Source organism: Apteryx mantelli, chromosome 15, assembly GCF_036417845.1.
Source record: "Apteryx mantelli isolate bAptMan1 chromosome 15, bAptMan1.hap1, whole genome shotgun sequence".
NCBI lineage: Eukaryota > Metazoa > Chordata > Aves > Apterygiformes > Apterygidae > Apteryx > Apteryx mantelli.
This window is the reverse complement of record NC_089992.1, coordinates 2,377,096-2,402,500: the sequence shown is the minus strand read 5'-3', so window position 1 is coordinate 2,402,500 and position 25,405 is coordinate 2,377,096. Positions and strand designations below refer to the sequence as shown.

General features: G+C 39.1%; 1 protein-coding gene across 1 annotated transcript in view; it reads left to right on the top strand.

Annotated features, from left to right (window-relative positions):
* IQCH (IQ motif containing H) overlaps positions 1-25,405 on the top strand; it is a 77,645-nt gene that overhangs the window by 24,626 nt on the left and 27,614 nt on the right. Inside the window, exons 11-15 of the mRNA XM_067305783.1 lie at positions 3,812-3,895; positions 6,246-6,421; positions 10,556-10,828; positions 12,815-13,006; positions 24,455-24,575. Coding sequence (XP_067161884.1) covers positions 3,812-3,895; positions 6,246-6,421; positions 10,556-10,828; positions 12,815-13,006; positions 24,455-24,575 — 846 coding nt within the window. The remainder of the gene's footprint in view (positions 1-3,811; positions 3,896-6,245; positions 6,422-10,555; positions 10,829-12,814; positions 13,007-24,454; positions 24,576-25,405) is intronic.

The following is a 25,405-nucleotide window of genomic DNA, read 5'->3' as shown; positions in this document are numbered from 1 at the left end:
GCTCAAGTGGAACTTTGTCCCTTAATGAAGAAAAAAGGCAGAAGTAAAGATAGTTTGAGGGCAGATGTTTTCTTAGAAAATAGGTTTCCTAATTTAAGTAAGGCATGGAGGAAATATATTATCATCCAAGAGAGGGATTTGAAGGTGCTGTTTGAAAAAGATGTTGTGTTCGTTTATAATAAATACATCAACTATATTGAGAGTTCTGGCAGAGTTTCATAGGGTCTTGTGTGTGTATGATTTATACCATGGTAAGCATTTAGTTTATTAAAAAATAATGTGGATATTGCATTTTTCTTTTGCAATATTAAGGTTGAAATTTTTTGAGAAATGTCAGCATAAAATAAAATGACTAGAAGTTGAGCAGATTTGTTTTTTATAATTTTAAAAATGACTTATATTTAAAATTTGAAAACATGAAAACAAGTCTGTGAACTAAAAACCTTTTAAATATAAGAATAGACATTTCTTTTTTTATTCTGCTCCTGCACATTTATAATTTTTAAAAACATTTGTAAAATTTTAGGCCAATTACTAGGATGCTTCCAGTTACCAGCATTGAGTAGTTTGTTCTCAGGTATTTTCCAATTATGCTTTTGAGCTGCCATATCTTGTAATATTTGTTTTGGAAAAGAACTGCTAAATATCCTTAGCTATGATACTGAAACATTTTGCCTTCTTTTATTTAGCCTTATGGAACATTAGATTAAAGAAGTTTATTTGAATAGGCTTGTAGCAGGCGAGACAGCTCGAACCAGTAACATGTGTTTCATAGTCAAAGAGGACTAAATATGCAAAATGTCAGCTGATTCCAATGGGATTTTTTTTTAAGGCCTGAGTCATGGGTCATCATAAAAATGTGTCTAAATTACAAAACTGGGACAGAGTAGATGATTTCTTTCTTCAGTCTTGTTGGCCGAAAACAGAGCCTGAAACTCTCCACTCACGTTTCCTTGGCTGCAGCAGTAAGGGCAAGTCAGAGTCTGGTTTTCTTCTCATGTAAGTGGAATTCCAATAAACCGAGATACGGTCGTAACTGGGTTTTTCAGCATTTTTCATTCTGAGAACAAGTTCAGGCTCGTGTCAAGTTTCTGAAAATAATCTAGTAGAAGGGAAAGTGAAGGGATCAAATTATAGTTTCCATTTGTTTCACCAAAACAAACACTAGATTTTTTTCATAAAAGCTGTTTCAGTTAAACTGTAGGCGTGCCAAGTATAGTGGGAAAAGTTAGGTATTATTTATTAGACCCATCCCGAGCACTGAGGGGCCCAAGGTGGCTGTGTCCTGGACAGCATATTGTCCTCCTCCTCCTTCCGACCTCGGACTGCGGCTGAACTGTCTCACCCCTCCTGCTCCCCCGCTTTATGCTGCTGCTTCTGTCTTCAAAGGCAAGTTTGAAAATTGTTCTGGATTCTTTGCTGAGGGAGGATGCTTTGGGACAGGCAAAATTTATGAAGAAAATAGCAATTAAGGGCCATTAGGTCATGGCTGAGGTTGAAAGAGGAGGTGAAAGGAGGCCCTTTGCCATTAATTCACTCGCCCCTTTTTAGTACTTCTATAACTCTGCCTCCCCTTACCCCTGTGCAAACTGGGATCGTTCCACTGAAGTCATTGAACACACGCTATCGTAAAACTAGCGCGAGGGAGGAAGGCCCTCAGCGTCCTCTCAGTGCCGCTGAAGTGAGAAATCAGAATCCTTGGTGGTCCCTGTGCAGGGGCCCCTGCCGTGGACCAGCGCGGCCGGCGGAGCGCCCGGGTGCCCGCGCAAACGAACGGGCGCGTCCTCCAGTGCTCCGCCGTTGCCAGCGTCTGCCAACGTCGCTGCTTTCGGACACAATCGGAGTTTAATTTGATCAGATTGCCAGCGTATGGCACCTAAAGCAGTGGTTCTTTGAATCGAAATAGGAGCTTCGGCTTCTGGCAAACGCAAATTTATGTGAAACATTTCACACGTTTCAGACCAAACGCGGAAGCGCAAAATGTTCGTAATGCATAAACCAGCTGCACACAGCAGACCAGGAACGAAGGCCCAGGTTATAGCTGTGGTGGAGCTTTTAGAATGTGATCACCGTGCAGGTCATTTATTCTGGGTGGATTTTGTTTAAGCTGCACAAAATGGAATATTAAGCGTCTGCCTTTAACAAGCAGTGTCGGACGACCTGCCAGGTAAGAACTGAGTGTAAGAAATGTGTCAGGTGTGAGGATTAATGTGGTTGGTAATGTCAGCTGGAAGGTGAAGGATTCACAAGGAGTGAATATTCCTCTCATTAAATCAAATGGGCTCTTGCCTATTTGAGCTAATATACTGTGAATTAATGTTTTATTAACTTATTTTAGAAAAGTACATGTGGTAGTTGGTATAATGTTGTAGTGTATCTGCAGAACTATAGGCACATGCAAGTTTTAACTTTTATTCCATAGCAAATATTAACTATTATCTCTTTTAAGTAATTATTAATTTTCCAAGTGCTATTTGCATGTAATCTTCCTGCTTAGATTAATTCCTTCACAACAAATGTGTTTTCGTGAGCAGTTCAGTGTGGGGAAATGAGCTACTTCCCGTGTTTGAAATGTGAATCCTTTGAAACTGTTGAGCAACATTGTTAGTGGCTTTAAATTGGTTTCTACCTTAGAGAAAAAAATGAAGCCCTGAGTCTCAAGTTAAAGTAATCGGAACAAGCTTTTTCAAATTATTGTAGTTCACCATTAGATGTGGCCCAAAGCTCAGTATCTTCTATCTTGATGCAATTCTGCAGGTACGTGGTACGCTGTGCTAGATACAATGCGCAAGTTTTAAGAAAAATTACTATGAATAAAACTGGTCATTTCCATTTCTCCATTTCTATTATGTTTGCTCCCCCGCGTGCAAAGTGGCATTGCCACATCATCTTGGTGTGCTAACTGATTTTCTACAACGGTTGTCCTCACAGGAAAAAAGAGGTAACTTTGCCTGGAAGATCTACTGTTGTTATCTTTCAAAATGAAAGCACTGCAACACTGCACAACTTTTAGTCAGACTAAGTTTTTCTAAGTTTCAGGTGATTAGTCATGTGCAGATATATGGAAAGTTTGTTAACAGATCAGTCAAGAATTTGTCAAACACTGAGTGTCAGCCTGAATTTGCTATTGATTCAATCACGGCTTGCAACTAGCAGTACACGATGTGTGTGATGTGTGTGTGATTGTATATACACACTGATTAATTTAGAATTAACTCAATTTAAAATCTACAGAATTAGAGATTATAATTACAATGGTCGTGTCATTTGCAGCAGTCTTTTAAAATGCGAGTATACAATCAGGTGGAAGTCTAATCTCCAAGCAGAAAATCCTAGCTCAGACAGACTGCCACTCATTTGTCCTCTGTAACAGAGTGCTCAGGTATCACTGAGACATCTCTTTAATGAAGTCTTTTTGTTGTCTTTTATCTGTGTGAAGGACAAAATGTACCACTCTACCAGGATTCTCACTTAATGATGATAACGTTTTTTTTTGTTTAAAAAAAAAAAAAAATACAGCAGCATAAAAGACTTAAAATGTTCACATGTTTGTAGTTTTGAATTATAAAGCTTTCCAAGTCTGTAACATTTAGGTCTTTATTCTGAATCTTATGTCGCACAAAAATGATGTTACAACAGTTCATTAATAACATAAATTCATAAAGATGATGTAATTTATGCAATACCATCTTTGCCATTTGAAATACTTGTATTACAGTCTTTTTATCAAAAAAAAAAAAAAAGACTGTATTTCAAATATATGCCAGGGGGGTTCTGAATAGACTTCGGGTGGACTTCACTTGTTTTCCAGGGTATTCCCAGTGCATCCGTGAGCATATTCCTGACCTTGCTCTTCAGCAGAATTTGCAGATGGGAAGGCTGTGCGACATACTGGGTATGTTATGAGCTGTTGCCTGCCTGTGTTTTGATTGTTGTTTACCCATATTTGTGAGTAAAAGAGAATGACTGATGGAGACTTTCTTGCTGTATTAATGTTAAATATAGAGAACATATAAGCTCAGAAGTAATTTATCTGCTATGCCATTTGCTCCTGTCCAAGTTCTTCATAAGAAGAGCCTATTGATTCTCTCTGACTCTGTGATAAGGAAAGCAGCCTGATCCTGTGGCATGCTGAGCACCACAAATGATCAAAAGTGCTTAGTGTTCTACAAAATTAGGTAGCTAATTCTGCTAGTGTGCATTCAGGCTCATATGGGGAGAAAGATGTGCTAGAAAAGAGCAAGCCCTTATTTAAACCATTTTTTTTTTAATTAGCAAATGAGGCAAGAGGCATACATTAAAAAGTTTTTGCTGGAATGACAGTCCTCTTTTAAGCAAAGCAATGAAGAATATTGTTTGTCAATGACCAACTTCATTGGCTCCCTGGAATGACATACTTTACATGATTCATATATATTTCAGTATCATTATTATTTTATAAATGCCATTTAGTAAGTTTGTAACAAAAATATATTAGATGTAGAAATTTACAGTTGCCTAAAATAATAATGTAATTGCCTTTATATATTATCTAGGCACTAATGTTGTTTTTCCATAGTACAGGTTTTTTTTTTCAGTTTTTAACATAGATTTTTTTTTTCCTCTAAAATGATATTTAGAAACTTAAAGGGACAAAGTCAACACATTATACGGGCATTCTTTCTCACCTTAAAATCTGTGAACATGAAAACTGGTTCCACTGTAGAATATAAGATAGATCACAAGTAAGATACAAACTAGTCAATTATTAACTAAATTATTAACTACATCAGATGCTTTACGTGTGCTCGGCAGAAGAACGTTGGCATTTACCATACTGGTTTTCTTTTTCTTTAGAAGGATTTCCATGCTTGACGCGACCTGCTACTACCTAATCTGTCTCTGGAGCCACACTGTGTCCAAAGCAGGCTTTTATATCTGTTTATAGGGTAGTGTTAGAGTAATAAACTGTTTTGCAGCATTTTATTCACCAAACTCACTTGGGCTTGCCAGTTTTTGACAGTGCTTTCAGCATTACAGCCAACATGGGCGAGTAGTCTTTTTGCACCCTGATTGATAAATTTTCAGGCTGATTTTGCAAGTCTGAGTAAATGCCTAAATGTGATACTGAATATTGACTGAAGATCTAGTGAACTGTTCTTTTAACTATTTTAACAAGTTGTACCGCAATGGTCTGTGTTATATAAAGGCTCCACCAGGGCTGAGGCATGGGGCTGGCTGTCAGGTGCTGTAATGCTTTAGTTGAGATTCTGGCCTGACATTTTTAGTGTGGGTTGTTTGCCTGCAGCAGTATGGCAAAACAAAGTGAACGAGCAGGGTATCTCAATCCTTTATAGCGTTAGGTTCAGGGTTTCCTTACTCCAATACTTGCTTTGCTTCTGATTCATTCCCATTTAATAGCACTTGTCCCTGGCACTTTCAGGGCTCTTATTCCTGTGCCCAGTAAAGACAATGAAAGACTTCCTACTGATTTCGGTAGGAGTTGGATCAAAATCTAGGAGTGCTTTTTGGCAGCATATTCTGTTGATGTTGCAAGGCCAATTAATTCATTAGCTCATCTATTAACATTCTTATTTTAGAAGAACATAGTGGTTTAAATTTTCCAAAATGACATATATTAATGCCTTTCACTTTCCCACCTCTAAGTGTTTGCGTATACACTGTCTTTCAGCCCAAGTTGTTTCACATGCAAAAAAACAGATTTTCACACTGTGGTATTTAACTAGCTAATCTGCCCACTCACATGCTCAGCAATAGTTATTAATGGTATCCTACCGTGAGCTTTTATGTGGACAGGACAAGAATAGGAACAGGCCATGCAAAATCAAGGCAGAGTATGAAACTGCAATTTCATCAGCTTTCTAAACTTAATAGCTCAGTTTTATAATTTACTGAAGTTAATGGGATATATTTTTAAAGCAGTGCACAATTCCCATTGATGTTAATGTGAGTCGTGCAGATAAATCCCCCTGCAACACTTTCAAAATTCTGCCCCCAGTATGTTCTGCAGATTGAATTCTGAAAACTAGCTATTTCTTTGGGCTGCTGACCTGTCTTCAGAGAAACGCTGAAGCACAGAAAAATCAGTTAAACCATGAAGATTTGGGAATTACAGATCTCATTTTTACTTTCCATGTTCTTCTAGGGAAGCTGTTTGTTAGCAAACAATGAGGGATGATCAGATAGCTGTTCTGAACGGACCCTACCTTTCTCCCGGTAATGAACATTGTGCCCCTTTGTTTTAGATGCCAACGTGGACGTCATCTACATCTGCCCCCTTCATCTGAGTGAGGAGTTACTGCAGTATTACAATAAACTCCTGGGTCTGCAGGCAGCTGTTAGATCTGGGAACCCTGAGGACATGGGTGACCTGCAGGACAGGTTCAAAATTCTCACCCCTGAAGCTATAAACAGCTTCCCTGTGAGTTTGTCTTCTAATTACTACAGCTTGAGGGATGCAGTAAAATTAAATTGGAAATTTTATAACTTGTAACGCTCTGGTACACATCAGTGAAATATTATTGCAAGTTTAAGAGCTTTACTGATTAGACTACTAGTTAAGAGCATTGGAAATAAATATCCCAGTTTAGCTTTATAGACTTAGTTGAGATAGTCCTATATTGGCTACCTATAGACCACTGTCCATTCATAGTATATGTTTGGGACTGTGAACTTGATAGATTTATATCTCTAAGCAAATCATAGCAATAAACCATTCTTATTACTTAGACTTTATCTCTGGGTAGCCCAGCATCCAATCATTCATGTGTTTGTAGTATTTGTTGCAATGAAATCCAATTTAGAGCTTCTTAAAGAACAGAACTTGAAACTACTTAGATTAGGTAATACGGAAATATTAGATCTCAACCTGTCAAGCCATTTTTAAATCCACATGCTGGAACACAGTCTAAAAAAAGACCTTAACTACTGTATACTATGTACAGTGTTTCTGAAAATACTGCAATGCAGTGAGGCTACCATACAGTGAAGAATTATATATTGTAAATATTAAGTCCACAGTATCTTAGCTGAGATTCAACTTTTATGAAATTTTGCGATACATTTTATCTCTTTAGTGTCTATACTCAAAGCCCTACTCCTGTCTTCAAAATATATTAAGATCCCTCTCCAAGTATTTTGATAAACAAGTATTTGTTTCATAATTTGTACCATATTTTGATTGAAATTAGTGGCTTCAAAAGGTAAAAAAAGCTTTTTATATTTACTAAATATGTTGCTTTTCAAATGTAGCTCTGTAGTAGCATGCTGTTCAGCAAAGCACTTAAGTATATGTATGAATTCATTTCTGTTCTTGAAAATGTGTGAAAAGTGCTTAGCTGTTAAACAGTACTGGAAGGGACTACTGAGTCAGAGCTGTCTGCTAGTTTTGCCATAGTTAAGACTGTGTTCTGTACATATGAATGTGTTTTTCTCTCAAGTTAGAGAAAATCATCAAAATGATATGTGTGTTTTTAAGAGCTGGCTTCTCTTTAGTTTAGGCCTTTTATCTGAACACTGGAAACTTACTGACATTGCATATGCCTGTGCTGAGCCATAATTTGGCCCTTCATCTTGTAAAGTAAATTACTTGGATGATAAATCCTTGATAAACACCAGGGATATGTTTTATTCTTTTTCAGTTGAACTTTGACAGCTGTAGCTTTTTTCCTCTGGATACTAGCTCATTTCTCCAGTCCTAGCCTACCACATGTCAGAAGCTTTAAGGAGCCTTCTGAGTAAAATACGCCAAAAATATCTTCTAAAAATCTTCATTTTATGGACTGAAAGACGTGCTGATCAACACAGACATGCTGACCAGGAATAGAATATGCATTTACCAACTGATTTTTGGTCACAGTGGTTTGCCTGAAATAGTTTTAATGTAAAAGCAGACCATTTTCAGACATTCCAATTTCTGTTGAAACATTTCGAGCAAAGCTTGTTTTACAGGTGAAGAGGAAACAATCCTGTGAAGCCCAGTTGTGACAGTTACGCAGCTGTGATTTACTGGGACATGTCTGCATACTCAGGTGTAGGGGGCTCACCTATTTACAAGGGCTACGTGGCTCTCGTGGATATGGTCATGCTCCTCACCCAGTTACAGCGTGCTGAGAGGTGTTTTATTGCCGAGTGTCGTTGATGAGAATGGGCAATCATAGGTTTTACATGATACAGGCTGAGGTATAACCTTGGCTGTTCAGTGTGGTATACCTGTTAATATATGAAATCCTCAAACTGCCTTGTCTTCACCAGGCATATGTCCTTTACCATATAGTAGCTAATGTGTCCTATATATAGGATATATCTTTTGTGTGAGGAAGAATCTGTACTCCTAACTGATGCAAGTCACCCGTTGGCTTCAGTGACCATGAATTTAGCTTGTCATTTCATCTGTGTAATGATTAGAGCTTTCTAGGTTCTTCTTAAGTATCTTTCATCTGGGTTATTGCATAAAACCTTTCCATTGTACCTAAATGTATCTAAAGTTACTGTGCCAGCGCTTGTGTCTGCAGAGGGGTGGCAGAGAGGGACTGGGAGAAAGGGGGTGTCCATATGCCTTTGTCCTTAGGTGTTTGCTAGCTATTACAATATCTCTTGTGCCTCCATGCAGCCAGGTGCGAGGTGAAGCAGTGCTGAGACAGGGTTAAGCTATGCTGATTCGCAACCAGCAGCAAGTCAAACTGTGTAGCCGTAGCTTTGCCCATCATGGTGAAGCTGATGCCAACTTCAGTTTTCCTGATCTCAAGATTTTTTTTTTTTTTTTTTTTTTTTTTAAATCAACAGGCTGGAGAACCAAGAACTAGCCTTTTGGCTACTAATCATTATTCTGTTGAGCGTCATGCTGGAATTCTGAGGTTTCCTCAGTTCTTCTGCTTTTACCTTCTTTCACTCGCGCTACCATATGTCATGGCAGCCATACCACTCTCAAAGCAGGAATGAACTAGATTTTACAGCCTGTTCCCTGCACTCCTTAATTAACTGTAAAATCCATTATTGAGAGACACAAAGCAAATCTCTTCCCTACATCACCGCTCGTGGCCCCAGGGAGCGAGTGACCGGGGCTGGGAATTGATCCTGTTCTCTACATGGCCGAACTCTGCCACGAGACCAGCAGCGTGGCCCATCTCCCTGCTTTTAGACCAGCGCTCGAGAGAGATGAAACAACCGAATCAGAACATTAAGAGTGTCTGTTTTAAAACTGACAAAAGAAAAAAGACTCCAGGACGCTTTCGTTCTCTCTTTTCTCCTGTAGCTTCTGTGACTCCCTTTTCCTGCTAGAAGTTTGAAGAGTTATCTCATTTCTCTGACATGTAGCTCAGATCTCCCTGCAGTACGTCCTGCTCCTTCACGGAGAGACTTGGGCACTTTTGGGAGCTATTTGCTTGGCATGAGAAGTCACTGAGGAAGGGACAAGAGAGATTCCTTTGGCCCGCTTCTAGGGGCTCCTCCATCTCAGTTTCACAGTCGTCCCCGTCCATGAAGTGGAATCAGGATTTGTGCTTCAGTCTCTGGGGAGGAGCACCCAGGACTTTGAAGGAAAATATTCTGGGTTTCCCAATCCTGGAAATCCCTAACAAATTCAGTATTTAAGCTACCCTGAAAAGTAATGCTTTCCTGAACTGGGTCTAAATTAGATGAAATCTCAATGTAAAGAAGACTCCCTTTTCATTATGATTTATTTATGGCAATCTTTTGCAATGGATGTCTCTTGTAATATTCATCCATAATATCCATCTCTATCTGTCCCAGTGAACCTGTATGCCTTTAGAAAAAGATAGCTGGGTTATCTGCAAATGATGCACAGGATGTGTTATAGCAAATAATTCTGAGATTTGACCTACCATGACTGGTGTTCTTAGTTTAAATTTACAGATTATGGCATCTCTGAGCAGCTTGGCCAGCAATAGATATTTTCTTTTTTAGAAGAAATGAAAAATTACTTCCAAAAAGTTGAAACACTTGTACTTTAAACAACAAAAAGCTACTATCCCCTCCCTGAGTATTCTGAAGTTGAGTTTACAGTAGCAGTCAGAACTACTGTATAATGGAAATGTATATCCCCAGTAATTTAATGTGATCAGTGAAAGGTTTGGTAAATCAAAGTGTTTTATTCTCAGGGAATCACTTAAAATACTGCTGAACTGTATGGTGAAATACGTTCTCTGCTATAGGGGTTTTTCTTCATTTTTTGTATTGATTTTTAGGCGCTTTAGAGTTAAACCATGCCAGAAGTGTTGCTGAGATGAATCACTATTATCCAAAGGCCACCAGCTTCTTTGCCGACTGACAGAAGGATAATTCCGCATGGATCAAATAAATACAGATGTGTAGTAATTAGTTCTATTCCCAGTGAGCCCATTTCCAACACACTAAAGATGTGCACGATTATGGAGCCTCACCCCAACAGCTTTTATCAATTTAAACTGCTAAGCTACAGGATAGGTCATAACCCAGCCTGCTATTAATAATGTATTTATTGTGTGCAACATTATAAATTAGGTTTATGGAATAGAAAAGAACACCTTTTAACAAGAATAATGTTATCTTTATACAGAGCCATCACATGTGCCTAGCCACGCAGCTGAAGTACAGTCCCAAGACAATCAAAAAAATAAAAATTCTTATCCAGAGCAGGGATGCCTACATTATCGGAGGGGTACCCCACAAAGATGACTTAGCAGTGGCTGACATGTTAAACGTGCCTATATTAGGCTCAGTGCCAGAAGTGGCTCATCTCTATAGTACCAAGTCTGGAAGCAAACGCATCTTTGCCAGCGCTTGTGTGCCGACCCCTCCTGGAGAATCCGACATCTACAGCAACGAGCAGGTAAGCAGGAGGTGGTCTGCGGCGTGGCAACAAGCAGAGGTTTGTTTTCACCAGGTAGGATGCAGACTTTGCTCTGCTACCTGCATAATTGTAATAACTAAATTGATTAGACTCTAACTCAGTTTAAGTCATGTATGAGGTTTCTCTCTTCTTTTTTTTTTTTTCTTCTGTTGTATCTCACCAATTAAAAGTAATGCATATCCCAGTCAAGAAGTAATCCAATTGTTCTGGTGTTCCTCAGATTCCTTCTTGAGGATACATAGGGCCTTTTGGTCTAGTTACTTCAAACAGCTTGGGTTGCTGAGCCATGGATAAAGTCATGGCCTCAATGAAATTAATAGAAGTTTCACCAGTGACTGAAAATACAACAGGAATTTCTGGGAAACGAAGTGTTTGATGAAAGGAAAATTTCACAAATTTATAAAATCAGCTTGTTCAAATTCAGATTCACTGAGCATATCTGCAACCGAAATTTTACCTTCTATCTGGCTTTTCATTGCTAAATTCACCTATATTGTTAGCATGGCCAGTAGGAAAAAAACAAAAATATTACTAAACTCAAATTTTTAAAAGTAATAACAAGCCACAGGAGTTTTCTATAGTGTGTTCGTTTCACATATATATTTATTTTGCATTCAGGGGCTCAATATTTCATTCTATAAGCTAATTCTGCAATTTGCAATGATATGTCTAAGTATGGTCTGTTGGTGGATTTTTTTAAGTATTTTTTTTATAGCAGTGCTACAACTAATACAGGAAAATAATCAGAGCAATTATCTGTAAGCATTCCTACTGCTTAGAGAGTTTTTTCACATTGCTTTGATTTTTGTTAATCACCTTTAGCACTGAAAATAATCTCAGATACACAAATGTATTGCAGCTTCCATAGTAGGAATAAACAAATACATGATTGATGATCTGAAAAAAAACTGTTTGATTTGTTGTTAAATAATTTATATGAATCTAATACTTTTGATTCATACTGCAATGTTACAAAAGTTCTACTTCTGTTGTTTGCTTGTATGAAATATGGACTTTGTTGGTTAAATAATCAAAGAAAGGTGACACTATATTAAAGCGCAATTCAATTTTCACTTAAAGATAGCACATAACTCTTTCGATTGGTACAGTCCTTACAATATTATTGATCCTTTTCATTACTGTAGGGGAGTCATCAGGACAAACATATTTATGGGGTTCTCGAAAGCCACAAATAATAGCACCAGGAACACACACAAATTCTATTTGAGGTCAAAGTCCAAAAAATAAACAAGGAGTCCCAAAGATTACTATTTCAAAATACATGCAGTGCAACAAGATCTGATAATACTTTCACCAGGTTCAATGGCATTCGCAGTTTCTAAGAGGCCAATTGCATACTACACTAGCTGGGCAAAAGGCAGTTTAAAGTCTTGTAAGTCTGTGTACATATACAGATAAATAATTAGCAGCATTTTTATGAAGCCTGTCTCATAACTCCTTCATATATTTATAACCATATAATGTACTCTCCAGTAGGAGAATTTCACAGATGTTTTGCGGATGCTAGAATCTGGCACAACTGTTTCTCAGATTTTGCAAATAGTCTTGTCCATCCCATGTTATTCCCTGTCAAAACCATTTATTGAGCTGTACTGATTACCCAAAACCTAAGATCCTGATCTAGCAAAGACACCTGAAGAAGCAAGTTCCTCTTTGCAGAGTACAGCTCCGTTGCCCGTTTAAGACTCTGTTGCTGTCTGGTACCCTGCCCGGGTGGATTCAAGCGCAGGAGGTAGGCAATAGGTTTTTCGACCAAAAACGTTCAGGATTGTTTTCGTTCGGGATCCAAGATAACTGTAACAACACAAGCATCTCTAAGAAACAGAAATTATAGTTATAAAATAAATTTTAAGTCCAAATATTAGAGAACTGTAAGTCTAAATGTGGGAACAGTTTAATATTGTCATAGCGCAAAGTGTCTTTGTGTCATTGCTTGGTCCACAGATGATTGATATTCTCAGTCAGCTGATCGTTGACAACATGGAAGTGCAGCGCTGGTTGTTCAAAGTGAACGATGAATCTGGAGGAAACGGCACTGCCTACTGTGACGTTATCTTGCATTTGAAATGCTACCCCTGGCTTCAGAAGGAGCGGCAGAGATACAGCCCGGAGATCTGGAGTAGTAAATGGGCCCATGTAAGTAACCAAGGAGCCGCGTGTCTTGTCTGTTCTCACGACTCCTTAATATTCTCCTGGAGTGGCTCCTAACCGTAAATCTTTTCTCTGAGCTTTCATTTTAAGATGTTGGTAAGAGTTGATATTACAGAATCCAGGCTGGCTTGTGCAAAGTAATAGATTACAGTAATACAAATAAAAAAGGACAGTTAAATATTCCAAAATATAAGTGAATGTCTGACATCCAACTGTGGAATAGTTGGATGTCATACCATTTAATTCATATGCAATAACACGAAAATCTTTCTTAGTGCTTTTTATCCAAAGTGAGGGCATGTATAAATAAAAGTATACAGGTGGTAGAGCCTTGCAGAAACTTAGCATTATTGGAATAAATGTTGGACTAATATAGTTGAACAATGCTGATTGGTTTGAGGCCAGATGCAAACTGGTCACTTTTTAACCTGTCTTCCTAAGGATTATTGTTTCTGTACATTTGTCCTTACTAATAATTTTTAAAGCTGTTGGCTATTTTCAGCTGTATAGGACAGAACGTTTGAGGTCTCAGAGAACATTAATCCTACAAGTTTCATTACAGTGGATGTTTAGGTAAAGAGAGAGATCCTATAAATACCTAACTGAGGAAAAAAGTATGAACTCATGCACTGGGTTATTCCTAGAAATCCCCAGGACAGGAAGAGATTGTACCATGGTACATCTCAACTACAGAAAAAGCTTCAGCTGGAGCCTTGAATAAACAGATCACAAATCCAGCTAACTTCATTAGTTCTGGTATTGAGTGAACTATTTGTAGTTCAAATATTCGTTGGTATTTAAATGTGTTAATTTCAATAAGCATTTGATATTTCTGTGTATTGTGCCAAATTCATTTGTAGTGTAACTGTTTTAAAGCCAGAAGGAATGTATCCAGAAAGAACTGTTAAATTTACATAAACAAGTCATTATAGCACTTTTGAATTTTTTTTAATTCAATCAAAAATGTTTAAAAGTTTTTGTTTGATTGAATTATATTGTATATTAAAATTTCAAGTTGTGCTGATTATATTGCTTTTGACAGCTACAAAATAATGCCACGTTATAACACAGAACTTAACATAACAATTTCTCACACCTACTAAGGATCCTTCACTCTGGGCAAGTCCGAGTGATATAAGCATTGCCTGGCCACTGAGCAGTGTGGGTACACATAAACCTAGCAGGATATACCCAGATCCTGCAGCCACCGTGGCAGAAGGCATGGAGTGGGAGCAGAAGACATGATAAAACACAGTTTCCACCAAGTCCAGGTCTTTGCTGGTATAAATTCCCTATATAAGTGGTACTACCTCATGTTAGTTTAGTGTTCCTATTTCTCTGCCTTTTTAATTCGCCCATGGCTAAGTGGCTTTGAATAAAGGGTATAGTGATAACTGGCTTTCTCTGTTTTTGCTTTTATACTGCATTTAAGTGGAGCTTTGATGCAGCCAGGAGTCAACCTTTTAGAAGCCCTTAAACATAAACATTTGTTGGAAGTTGGAAAATATATATGGAATGATATATTTGATCTAACTTCTTACAGTCAGCAGGAAAGCTTCCATAAATCCAGACCAGTATTCCAGTTAGCTTAGCCAGAAGAGCAAAACTTGCTGCCATTTTGAGCATCTTGTTTGAATATGAGTGTTCACATTTTTCTGCCTTCTGAGTTGAGCCCTCTTTTGTAGACAGGGAGACCTTTTTTATATATAATGAATTGAAGTTTCCACTGAGTATTACCATAGAGAGCAGAGGATTAAAATCATCCTTTGTTACAGAATACCATTGAAATGATACACATTTAAACATCAAAGCATTAGTTTATGAGCACAGGCATGCTTTAATGTCCTATTACAGTATGTAGACCTGTTTCTTTCGATAATGAAGACATTGTGTCATTGGCATAGGCTGCCACATACAAAACGTATGCTGGCAGGTTATTAAAAAATTCAGCTTCTTGATGAAAGACTATCCTGCAGGCTAAGAGTACAGTGAAAAGACTCTCCATTCTGGTAGAATTATTAGAAATGAGACTATGACTGTAAGCACTAAATTATGTTAATACTTACAAATAGCATCATTTGCATAGCAGTTTAAGACACGATACCCAGATTTTTCTCATTGGTATGTAGTAGGCAACAGATTAAAAATAATGTAGTGTGTGAGTTTGGATTGTGTAAGAATCTATTCTATCTAAAAATGAGATTTTAGATTCCTCATTTCAAACATAACATTGGGCAAACAAAAATGCAGGACAAGATTATCAGTGTGTTTTGCCTTGTTAACTTAATGTAGCCTCTGAGGTATCTGAACAATTATCTTGCAACTGATAAAGGGCCGAATTCACAAACTATGCAGAAGGGCTCTGTAAGGCCTTCATCCTACTGTGCACTGCTAGGTCTGCCAGCATGCGAAAACCTTCATCCTGAGGCCTGACTGTAGTTGTATTCAATATCAAGGAGAACCACGTTCTCCACAAGTGCTCATGCTACACTGAGGCTGTTTGTGGAGAGCACCATTCTCCAGTGTGAGAGTACATAAGAATCTGGCCCGTTATATGCAGAAAAGATCAGTAAGTCCTGAAACACCTGAGCAGTTTAACTGTACTTTGCAATGTGATTGACTGTTGGAGGAAGCATGTTACTTTACAGACTTTACCTGTTTAACATATGCATGTGAAGCATGTGTGCTGTGTGAAGTGCTCTTGTGCCGTTATATCATGATTTTCCGATCTATTTACTGTATCTATTCAAACTTCAATTAGTCCATGCATAGCAGAAAAAATGATTCTGCTTACTAGAGTAAGTGAACGAACAATATAGAATGTATTTAGGACAACTGCATGAGGGTCTGTTCAGAATATCTAGAGAAAGATAATACTTATTAACATGTGGTATTCCAAAATACACTAAGAAGCTGGGCGTCTCACTCTTGTTGAAAGTCAGCACTTCATTTTTTCAAGTTTTGAAAAATCTCACCTGTATTTATATGGATCTAAGCCGTGAGACTGGATGAATTCGTGAGAGAGAAAACCATCCGTGATTATTAAATTCACTGACACTGTCTCTGGCTTAGGGAGTTTCTGAGCTGCAAACTGTTGGTGGCTGGGAGAGTATTTGGGGAATGGATATACTTGCTCTGTTTTCATACCCTTTTCCTGGGCATCCGCCTGTGGCCACCGTCAGAGATGGGACACTGGACTAATCAGACCTACTGCAGCCGTGCTTATGTTAAGCAAGAAGAAAGATGCCCAGATGCCTGCTCAGAATTCAAGCTGAAGACTGGTGAAGTAGTCTGCAAAGTATGTTATTTGATCTGTTTTATTTATTTTGGAGTAGACACCGGGCTGTCAAAGTCTGTGATGCCCCTGGTCTCTGAATCTGACTCAGCCAGGACCTGTTGGTGAAGTCCGGTAGGATCCTTCAGCAGGCTCCACTTCTATCCAGCCCCACAGTCCTCTTCCCTCTCAGCGGAAGGATAATGTCACCAACCTGTTAGTGTTGCCTTTTTTGTTCTTTTAACAGTCCCCTTTTACATAAAATAATATAGGAGCATATAGACATCCCACCATCTTGTGTAACTCTACATATCTAAATAGTATCTAAATCACTCTGTTATATCAATAGTCAGTTTAATTTAAGAATTACCTTTTATTACACTGCAGCTGTTCATTAACCACAAGGACAACCAATATGATGCAAGTTTACAGAGCAGCAATCCTAAAGATAAGGAAGCTCAGACAGGAGACGGAGAGACGGATAGGTGTGGGGATAAAGAAGAAGAGACCTGGAAAAGCTAGAATGGAACAAGACACGGAAAAACAAGCAAAAGTGTTTTTTTGGTTAAGCCATTACAATTGGCCATAGCAACACAGCTGTGTTGCTAAAAAACAAAACAAAACAAAAAAACCCTCTTCATTAGATATCTGTCATAGAAAAAGCTATTTAATGTGCATGGATAACCTCCTGTTTTAAATGTTAGTGTTTGAATCTTGCCATCTCCAGTTGTGTCTCAATATTGTGTCAGTTTTCTTTCATATTGACCATATCCTGGTTAGCTCAGTAAAATGAGTAACAGGAGCTCAAAATCTTTTCGAAAGGTGGTAACAAGCAGAAACTCCAAATTTCAGTCAGTGTTGAACAAAGCAATATTCAAACTTTGTTGTGGGATTTTCAATTGATTACTATTGGAAAACTACAATTTGAAAGGCCAAGATAAAATGCTGGCTGTGTCTTAAAATTGAAATGTTATTGGTAAACTTTCAGAAGTCCTATAATAAGTAATTAGATAAACTTAGTGATTATCTGAAAATCAGGAATAGTGGTGAGGAGATCTTTAACTAGTTGAATGAGTTTTGTTCCCTCTAAGAAGCCTGAAGCTTACGTAGCATGTCTTGTTGCTTTGCTGAAGTAAGGAATTCAGAGAAAAAAGCGTATGTTTATAAACAAGTCAAAATAACAGCCAGTCCTCATACTGTCAAAGACTTAATTTTAGAAACATGGCATTGCCAGAACACTATCATTTCAGGCTGTCTTTGAACGCAGTATAGACTCCTAACGTTGTTTTTTTCCCTTTCTGATAGCCGTTTTCACCTCTTTGTTGATCACCTTGTGTAACATCATCAACTTTGCTCTAAACCAATGCTACAAATACTGCTGAAGTTGCAGGATAAGGTGCAGGCAATTGAGTTGGTCTTGGTGTAACACCGAAGGGTCTGCGAGAGGGTTCTTGGGCAAGTGGCCTGTGTGCTGTTGCTGCTATTGTGCACATGCGATTGCAGGTGTGATAATTTTTTCTGCCTGAAGAGGGCCAGAAACTCTGACAGTTCTACAAAAGATCCATTTTACAGCATTTTGACAGGCTTTTAAAATTTCTTCTAATTTGATGTGGTGTTTAACAGGAAAAGAGAAAGAACCCAAAGGCTTACGGGAGAACCTGATTGCCCACAAAACAAAAAAAGCGGAAAGTTATTTCCAAGAACGGGCAGTGCTCTGTCAACAAAATGTCCTAAACAGTTCGCATATTCCCTGTATCTGTGAACAGTCTGTGGGGCTCTCATTCAGTCTATTATTACATTTATGTAGCTGCCACAGTGATGTTTCAGGTAATTTCCAAATCCTAAGTAAAATAAAGCATGATAATTGTATCCCTCGGTTAAATTAAAACCATGATATCCATTCCTAAGACTTACAATAATCAGATATGCAAGCTGTTGGTTTGTATGTCCTATTGATTTAATATGCTTCTAATCAGTACATAAAACTATAGGCCTGCAGTGTTAATTTTTCATATGCTTACAAAGTACCCTTTGATTTTCTGTCACGCGTTAATTACAGCGTTTTGCCATTAAATAGGAAGCTTTGTGTAAACTAATTACTAGGTAATCATTGTCTACCGCAAGCGTGCTGTTTGTACCTTTTATTTTATTCTAAAAATGCACAGATCTCGCAGTCTGGAACCACTATACCTTCCAGCCATTAGCTCTCACTAATTCATAGCATTATTGTGTTAAGATTGTAGGAGTTGTAATTGTTGTGGTATCAGTGCTGTTAATTACCGGAGTAAACAGTTGAAATGGTGCCAAGGTCTATTGTACAAGGCAGAGGAAAGGAGGTTTAAATGTTACTTCCACCATCTGGGGACTGGAGTAGAGGCAAATGCTAGAAAACAGCAGTGAGGCAATATCAGAACTTCAGCTCCAGGGTTTTAGGCCATATGGATCCAGAATATTTTGAATCAATTGAATTTAACTGCCAGTTTTTAGCAATAACAGTGTGGAAGGAGAGGATAAAGCAAGAGCACTAAAGAAATCTGAAATCCGTTAATGTTATTGCATGCAATAAAATGCCTGCTTGGATTATTTTAAAAATGTTTATTTTGCTAAAATCTAAAAAGTATTACATAGGCAAGTCTAAGAATAAAAGAAGTTTAACCGTGTGTTGTTTGCGAAGCGCGCTGTGGGTTTTGTCTGACTGCTCCCCGGCACTGCTGCAGCCCTGCGCTTCACGCAGAGTTCCTGGGAAGGGACTATGTGCGGATTATCGATGCACTGTCTTTTTTCCATTTTAAATCATACTTTTGGAATTCATTAAAATCCTTTCCCTAGGGAAGCGAGCCAGAAAGGAGGGCAAAAGAAAGTGAACAAAATTTATAGTTTGAAGTATAGAAAAATAAACTAATCAGGAAAATCTTACCAGTCTGAGGGCATCTGAATTGATTGTGCATTTGCAGAGATCTAGTTAAAACATATAAAAGATGCACTCAAATATTAGCGATTGCATTTTCTATGAGATGAGTATTATCATCCCAAAGTCCTGATCTTGCAAATATTGCATTGAAACAAGCGTATGAATTTTTTTTTAAAAGAGCTTTGAGAAGTATATGACAACTGTGTAATGTTTTCCTCACTCTGAGGGTAGACAAGAGGAACCCTGAAAAACGAAGGGTGCTATCTCACAAAATACATGCTTTTATGCACAAAATAGCAATCCACATGGAGCATTTGGGGAGCTGGAAAGGAAAGTATCGAATAAAATCATCAAGATCTCAAATTAACACGCTGTGCGTAAATATGCAGAAATATCTGACAAGCTCATAGAGCTTTTAAGATCTTATTTTCTCTGATTTTTGGTAGCACAGGGCGTAGTGATTTTATATCTGATTTCCCTGCATACGTCGTTTTCCCAGATGAAAACCACAGGAAGGGATCTCGGCACCATATTGCGGTTGCCCGTTCAGGAGCGCTCAGAGGAAACCGAAAGGATCTCTTTCTCTCTCTCTAAACCATCCTGCTTTATTTATTTTTTATTGGTCTGTTAGCAGATGTTGAAGTAGTTCGGGGCACAATGCGAACATGTGCTTGTCAATGGAGCCCTGGGAAGCGGCGAAGGATACAATGGAACGGAGGCAACTGGGGGGGGGCGGAGGAGGAGGCCAGCGCTTTCTGCTTTTTTGTGCGTGTGCATGTAGCTGAATGCAGAATTAGGAGGAGCGCTTGATCTTTATATATTGAAATCCTCAGCGCGTGCAGCGACAGCGTGAGCCAGGAGAGAAAGCCGCGGCCCCATGTGGTGTGAAAAAAGGAACAGCAGTTTAAGTGCTGCAAAGTTGAAAGAGGACTAACCTCCTTGTTCTGGCAGTCAAGGCAAGCGGCTGTTTTGTGCTGTTTTGCGCTGTTTTGGGCCGCTGCGCGGAGGCACAGCATATGCGCCCCGGCCCCGCGAAAAGCCTCTCGAGCGGGAGCGAGGCTCGCCCTGCGTGCTGATCCGAAGCGAGGGCCGGGCTCGCGAGCGGCGAGCGGATGATGCTCCGTAAGCGGCGAGTTCTGCGCGCCGCCTTCGCGTCCTACTTAACACGAGCCGCAGCCGCGGCGGATCGCTTGCCATACAGCCGAAATGGGCCATTAGCTGCCAGGGAAAATTTTCTTTGCTACTTTCAGCAGATGGAGCAAATATTTTACAAAGCAATTTTACATACAAAAAACATTTGTGTTACTTGGTAATGATGGCTGTTTTACATGATGTTACCTTCTATCAGGACATACTTTTCCAGCTCATGGAAGGCAAAATTGGCACTTTTTAATTTTAAAATTTGCAGTTGCCAATTAAATGCTCGGTCTTTAAATCAGTTTTCAAACTTTAAGTAGGTAGGGCAGTCGATGTATCGCTTTCAAAAACATTTCCATTTTTTTAAACCTTTCGGATTGTTTTATTCAGTGGGATGGACTGTGGTTCTGGCTAGCACATACCTGTCTGAATTAGAAAAAAATGTCAACAGTTTAATTTGCAGAGTAGGAGATAATGAAAATTATGCCGTTTGGGGGCTTTCCCGACAGTGCTGTGTTAGCCAGTGCTGCTAGGACAGAAGAGCGACGAGGGCTGGACCAATTCACATCCAGGCAGCCGGAATAAGTTATCATCTCCACTGCTCCACTGATCACAGTGTAAGGGATATACTGCATAACTGGTATAAATTGCCATAGCTTCATTGACTGCAGCAGCGATACGGCAGTTTGTATTGCCGAGGATCCGTCTGCTGATTTTGTTCTTCTCTGGCCCAGTCAGTTTTACTCATTTGGAGTTACTTTCTTCACTCTATTTGCTTGCAAGGTGTAAATAATTTCCTTTTGATCTGATTTTTTTTAGCTAAAAAGCCCCAGGTCTTTCTCATGCATTCTGCTCTGCAGCCTCTTTCTGTCCCCAGGTCTTTCTTTGGATTTCTAAGTCTATTTCTTCTCTCTGTTTATATACCTGTCTTCTCAACAGGCTTTTCTGGGCACTGATCTTTCTCAAGTGCATCTCCCAGTTCCTTCAACATACTCCACAGTCAGTCCTATTTTTTTTGTTGCAACTGCCATTGTAAGACAATCTTTGAAAATTCAGCTTGCAGCAGGGTGAGAAATTATTTTATATTGAAGGAGGGAAAGGTATATATTCTTCATGTTTATTCATCATTGTTATAAAAAAGTGGAAAACAGATTTGGATGGATTTACAGATTTCTGCATCGTGGAAACAATATTTGGCCTGCTCCCTCTTTATTGGTGCTAAGAAAGATCAGCTGAAAGGCCCGTTCATGTCAAGCCTATGATTTTGAATTGTTTTGGGCCACATCAAGAGATAAAACATGGGTAAGCTCTGCTGGAGATATTGTCTAATTTAAATGAAATTAGCCTACAGAGCAGTCATCCTTTTAAAAGGTTTGATTTCATGAGTGAATGTTGGATCTGGACTTGAATTCACCTACTAAAACTCCCTATAATCAGGATTATTGCCTTTTTAGAGCTTAGAGCTGCAAAAAAACTTCAACTAGAATTCCAGGTGCTGATCCTTAAAAAGTGGTTGCCTGACTCCCTTCTGTGAACACCTTGATTATCTAGGTGTTACCTGTTAAAAGCATGTTCGATCTTGCAAGGAAATTTTCCCAATTTTCTTGAACTTGTTGGTTTTTCTAAAGCCACTGTCATCTTTCTGCAAGACAATAGTTTTTGTGCATGAATCCTTCATAGCCAGCTAGCACTGAAGGTGCTTTAAAGCACAAGAAACCCCTGCGCCTGGGCACTGTGCATCCACGTCGCCTTTAGAGGTGTCCCGAGTTTGTCCTGAATTCAAGTCCTCTTCAGCTGCTATTTGACCTTATTTGAGGAAAAAAACACTGGGCCATTGAGGAACTACCACGCCAGTCTTGCCTGTCTCAGGACCATCCTCTGGACAGCAGCAGTGGCATATGATGGCACGGCGAGAGCTGAGGAGCTGAACAGGCCCAGGCACTCCATGTCTGACCAGACCCTCCTGGAGAATTGGGTCCAATCACTTTCTTTATTTGCAGGGAAATAACATTTATTCCAAAGGGAAAAAAACTGTGGAATTGTCATGGCTGCCCTCATGTCCCTCAGAATTATTGCAGTGGAAAATAGTGGCCCAGTTCATACGCCTGTAACTTAATTTTTAATTATGCATGCTTGGTCACAGCGCTCTCAAATGCCTGCACACATCCAGCTGGGATTATTGGTTTTTCCCCCAGTAATTTATCAAAAGCTTTCAGGCAGCCATTGCACACCTCAGCTTTTGTTCGTCAGTTTTTCTGTTTCTGTTTAAATTGCACAATACCAGAGTCCTTAGATCTCCGGAATGAGGCTCCGTGTGACAGAGGTATTGCCGAATGCACCGAGAGGTGCAGACTGATTTTGTAGGTCAGCATCTCCATGCCATTCATCAGGCTCAGATCCTCTCTCCGAAGCTGCGTTTATTTTCATTGTACAGCTAACCACCTCGTCTTGTGACTTCTTGGCTTAACAATATTTCAAAGCAAATACAAACCCAGACAAGGCCAACTGATATTTGTTCACTCCTCTGTTTTTTTAATCAGCTGAGCTATCCCAAATTCCATGCTGCAGTCTCTGTTGAAAGGAGACTAGCAATATAGGACTTGAATCTGGATAAATTCTGGACTGGCATCTCACTCTTTACGTGGTCCTTGCTTTTTGCTAGAAGGATACGGTTGTGCTGCTTAGTATATTGATACACAGACTACAAATATCTTTTAATTTTTTTAAATAAATGTTTAAAGTCAATAACACACTCTTCTTAATGTATGTTAGGGGCCCACGTGACCCAGATCACCATCGTATCTAAACACCTCAGTATTTTTAATGCCTTTCTGTCTCAATTCCAAGTGAGGTAGCACACTGCAGTTGTCCCCCTTTCATGGCTAAATGACTTGAGGCACGAACCAAGCCATTTTCCCAAAATCTCACAGGAAGACAGCATCTGGGAATAAGATACATCTATATGCCAAGTTGATACCCTAATCATTGGTCAACCTCCTTTTCCTCATTTTGATAGATAAATCACAGTAAGTCGATTTTGAATTCATGTTTTTGGGTATGTCACATCATGTGCTTCATGACAAAACCTATCTCTCCAAATTCACTGGTCTGGGAAAATAGAAATTTTTTTTTTCTATTCATAGATGTTAGCCATAAGGTTTTATCATGTTCCTCCAGAGCTCAAGATAATGTGATTGTGGCTTAGGACATTGCCAAGATCACAGGATGGCTGGTCATCTTCTGAAGCACAGGATGCTGGAGAGCGAGGATGTAAACCAGAAGCAAAGAGACCCAGGGGAAGCAAGGGAAAGCTTTTGAAGCAGCAAGAAAAGGAGCCTGAAGCAATAGAGTCAGGGTCCTTGCACTTTATATGCTCATGTACTTCTGGGACTGCTTTGAACAGTAAAAGCAATGCAGTTAGTTCCTGTATTTAATGGGGTGGTTTTGCGTGTGTGATAATATAGTAAAGAATTTAAAACTGGAGACAAGCTAGTTCATATCCTATAATACAACAAATCAAATTCTACCAGAGATTAGAGACACAAATTCACTTAGGAATTTATTTTAAAGATGGGAGAGTGTAATAAGGGTATCCCCTGCTTTATAAACCCCTTTGGTAGATTCTGCCCCGAAATTCGTTATAACTACAGGGTGAATTTTGATTGGGTCTATATAACAGCTTATACATAAAGAGAGTCAGTAAAACTATTTCTAGCATATATGCCTACTTCAATAAGCTCAGTTTCAAAATAAAAACAAGTTATTGACTGCTGATATTGATCACTAAGCAGTTACCAAGAGCTTAGCATTTTCAGTTGCCATATCAAATTATTGATATAAATTATGATAAAATAGATGCTAGACTGAAAGGTGGGAAATCATCTTTCAGAGAAGGACAGTTTTCAATAGAAAGGAAGAGTAGCAAGTAGAAAAATTAAAAAAAGGCTTCCTGACTGTGGGTAAACAGTAACCACATTCTTTTTTTTTCCACTTTTTTTTTCCCACTTTTTTTTTTTTTTGCCTGTTGGAGGCCTGGTTTTTAATCACCCCACAAGCAGTTTTCATTTCTGTAGTAAAATTGCTTGTGGTTCTATTTAATTTGTTTCTGCAGGAGCCAGCTTTGGTGAAGATCTCCCAGGAGCTGCCGGGCCTTTTAGCACAGCACGTACAGCCAGTCAATGAGAAACGATTCCCTACATGGGAGAAATTCCTCCAAACATTTCTTAGTCAAGGTAAATAAGACTGCAAAGTCGCTGTTAAGTGTTAAAAGGAGTAATTATACCATATTGTATACCATATTCTTGTTAATCTTGGGCCCATTTAAATATTTATCTCCTTTTATTTCTCCCCTTATGCTTCAAATGTTCATTTAAGAATGAATTATAGGCAACTATTCCATCATTCATATGTCCTACCCAAGCATTTAACCCATATTAATCCTGGATTACCTTTCCCACATGATTCTGAATCAATAAGCATTAACTCCTTAGTGCTGGGTTACTATGCTGGAGATTATGTCACGTTTGAGGAAGGACTTCATAAGGGAAGGTTAGCATACGAGCTTGCACGTATTTAAACGTAAGAAGTTTCCATCTTTGTTAGGTATTGGTGAGGAAACATCTGTGAGACCTGATTTTGCCTCCCGTGGAAGTGAGCTATGTGCACGCTCCGCACGCTACACACATGCGTTGCATAAAGTCAGCTATGCGTGTAACCTTTAAGCAAACTAGCCTGGGTAAGAGCTGAGCTTTCTCCCCAGATTTTTGCCTTCCAAGCAGGTGGTGCAGCCAGCGTGGATCAGTAATGCCGTGCCTTATTGCACTGTACAGAATATGGGCGCAGACTTGCTGTTAGACCATTGCTGGGCTATTTCTTGCCCTCCAAGCTAAAGGAATATGAGCAAGTTGCAATCTGCAAGTTTGGTTGTTTTGCTAGCACGGTGCTGAGTCCTCAGCGGGGCTTCCGGCATTAACTCAGTCAGGGCACCTTTGGATCAGAGCTGGCCCATATCCAACTGGCTGCAACTCAGAAGTGAGTCCATGTTTGGCCATAAAAGGCAGTG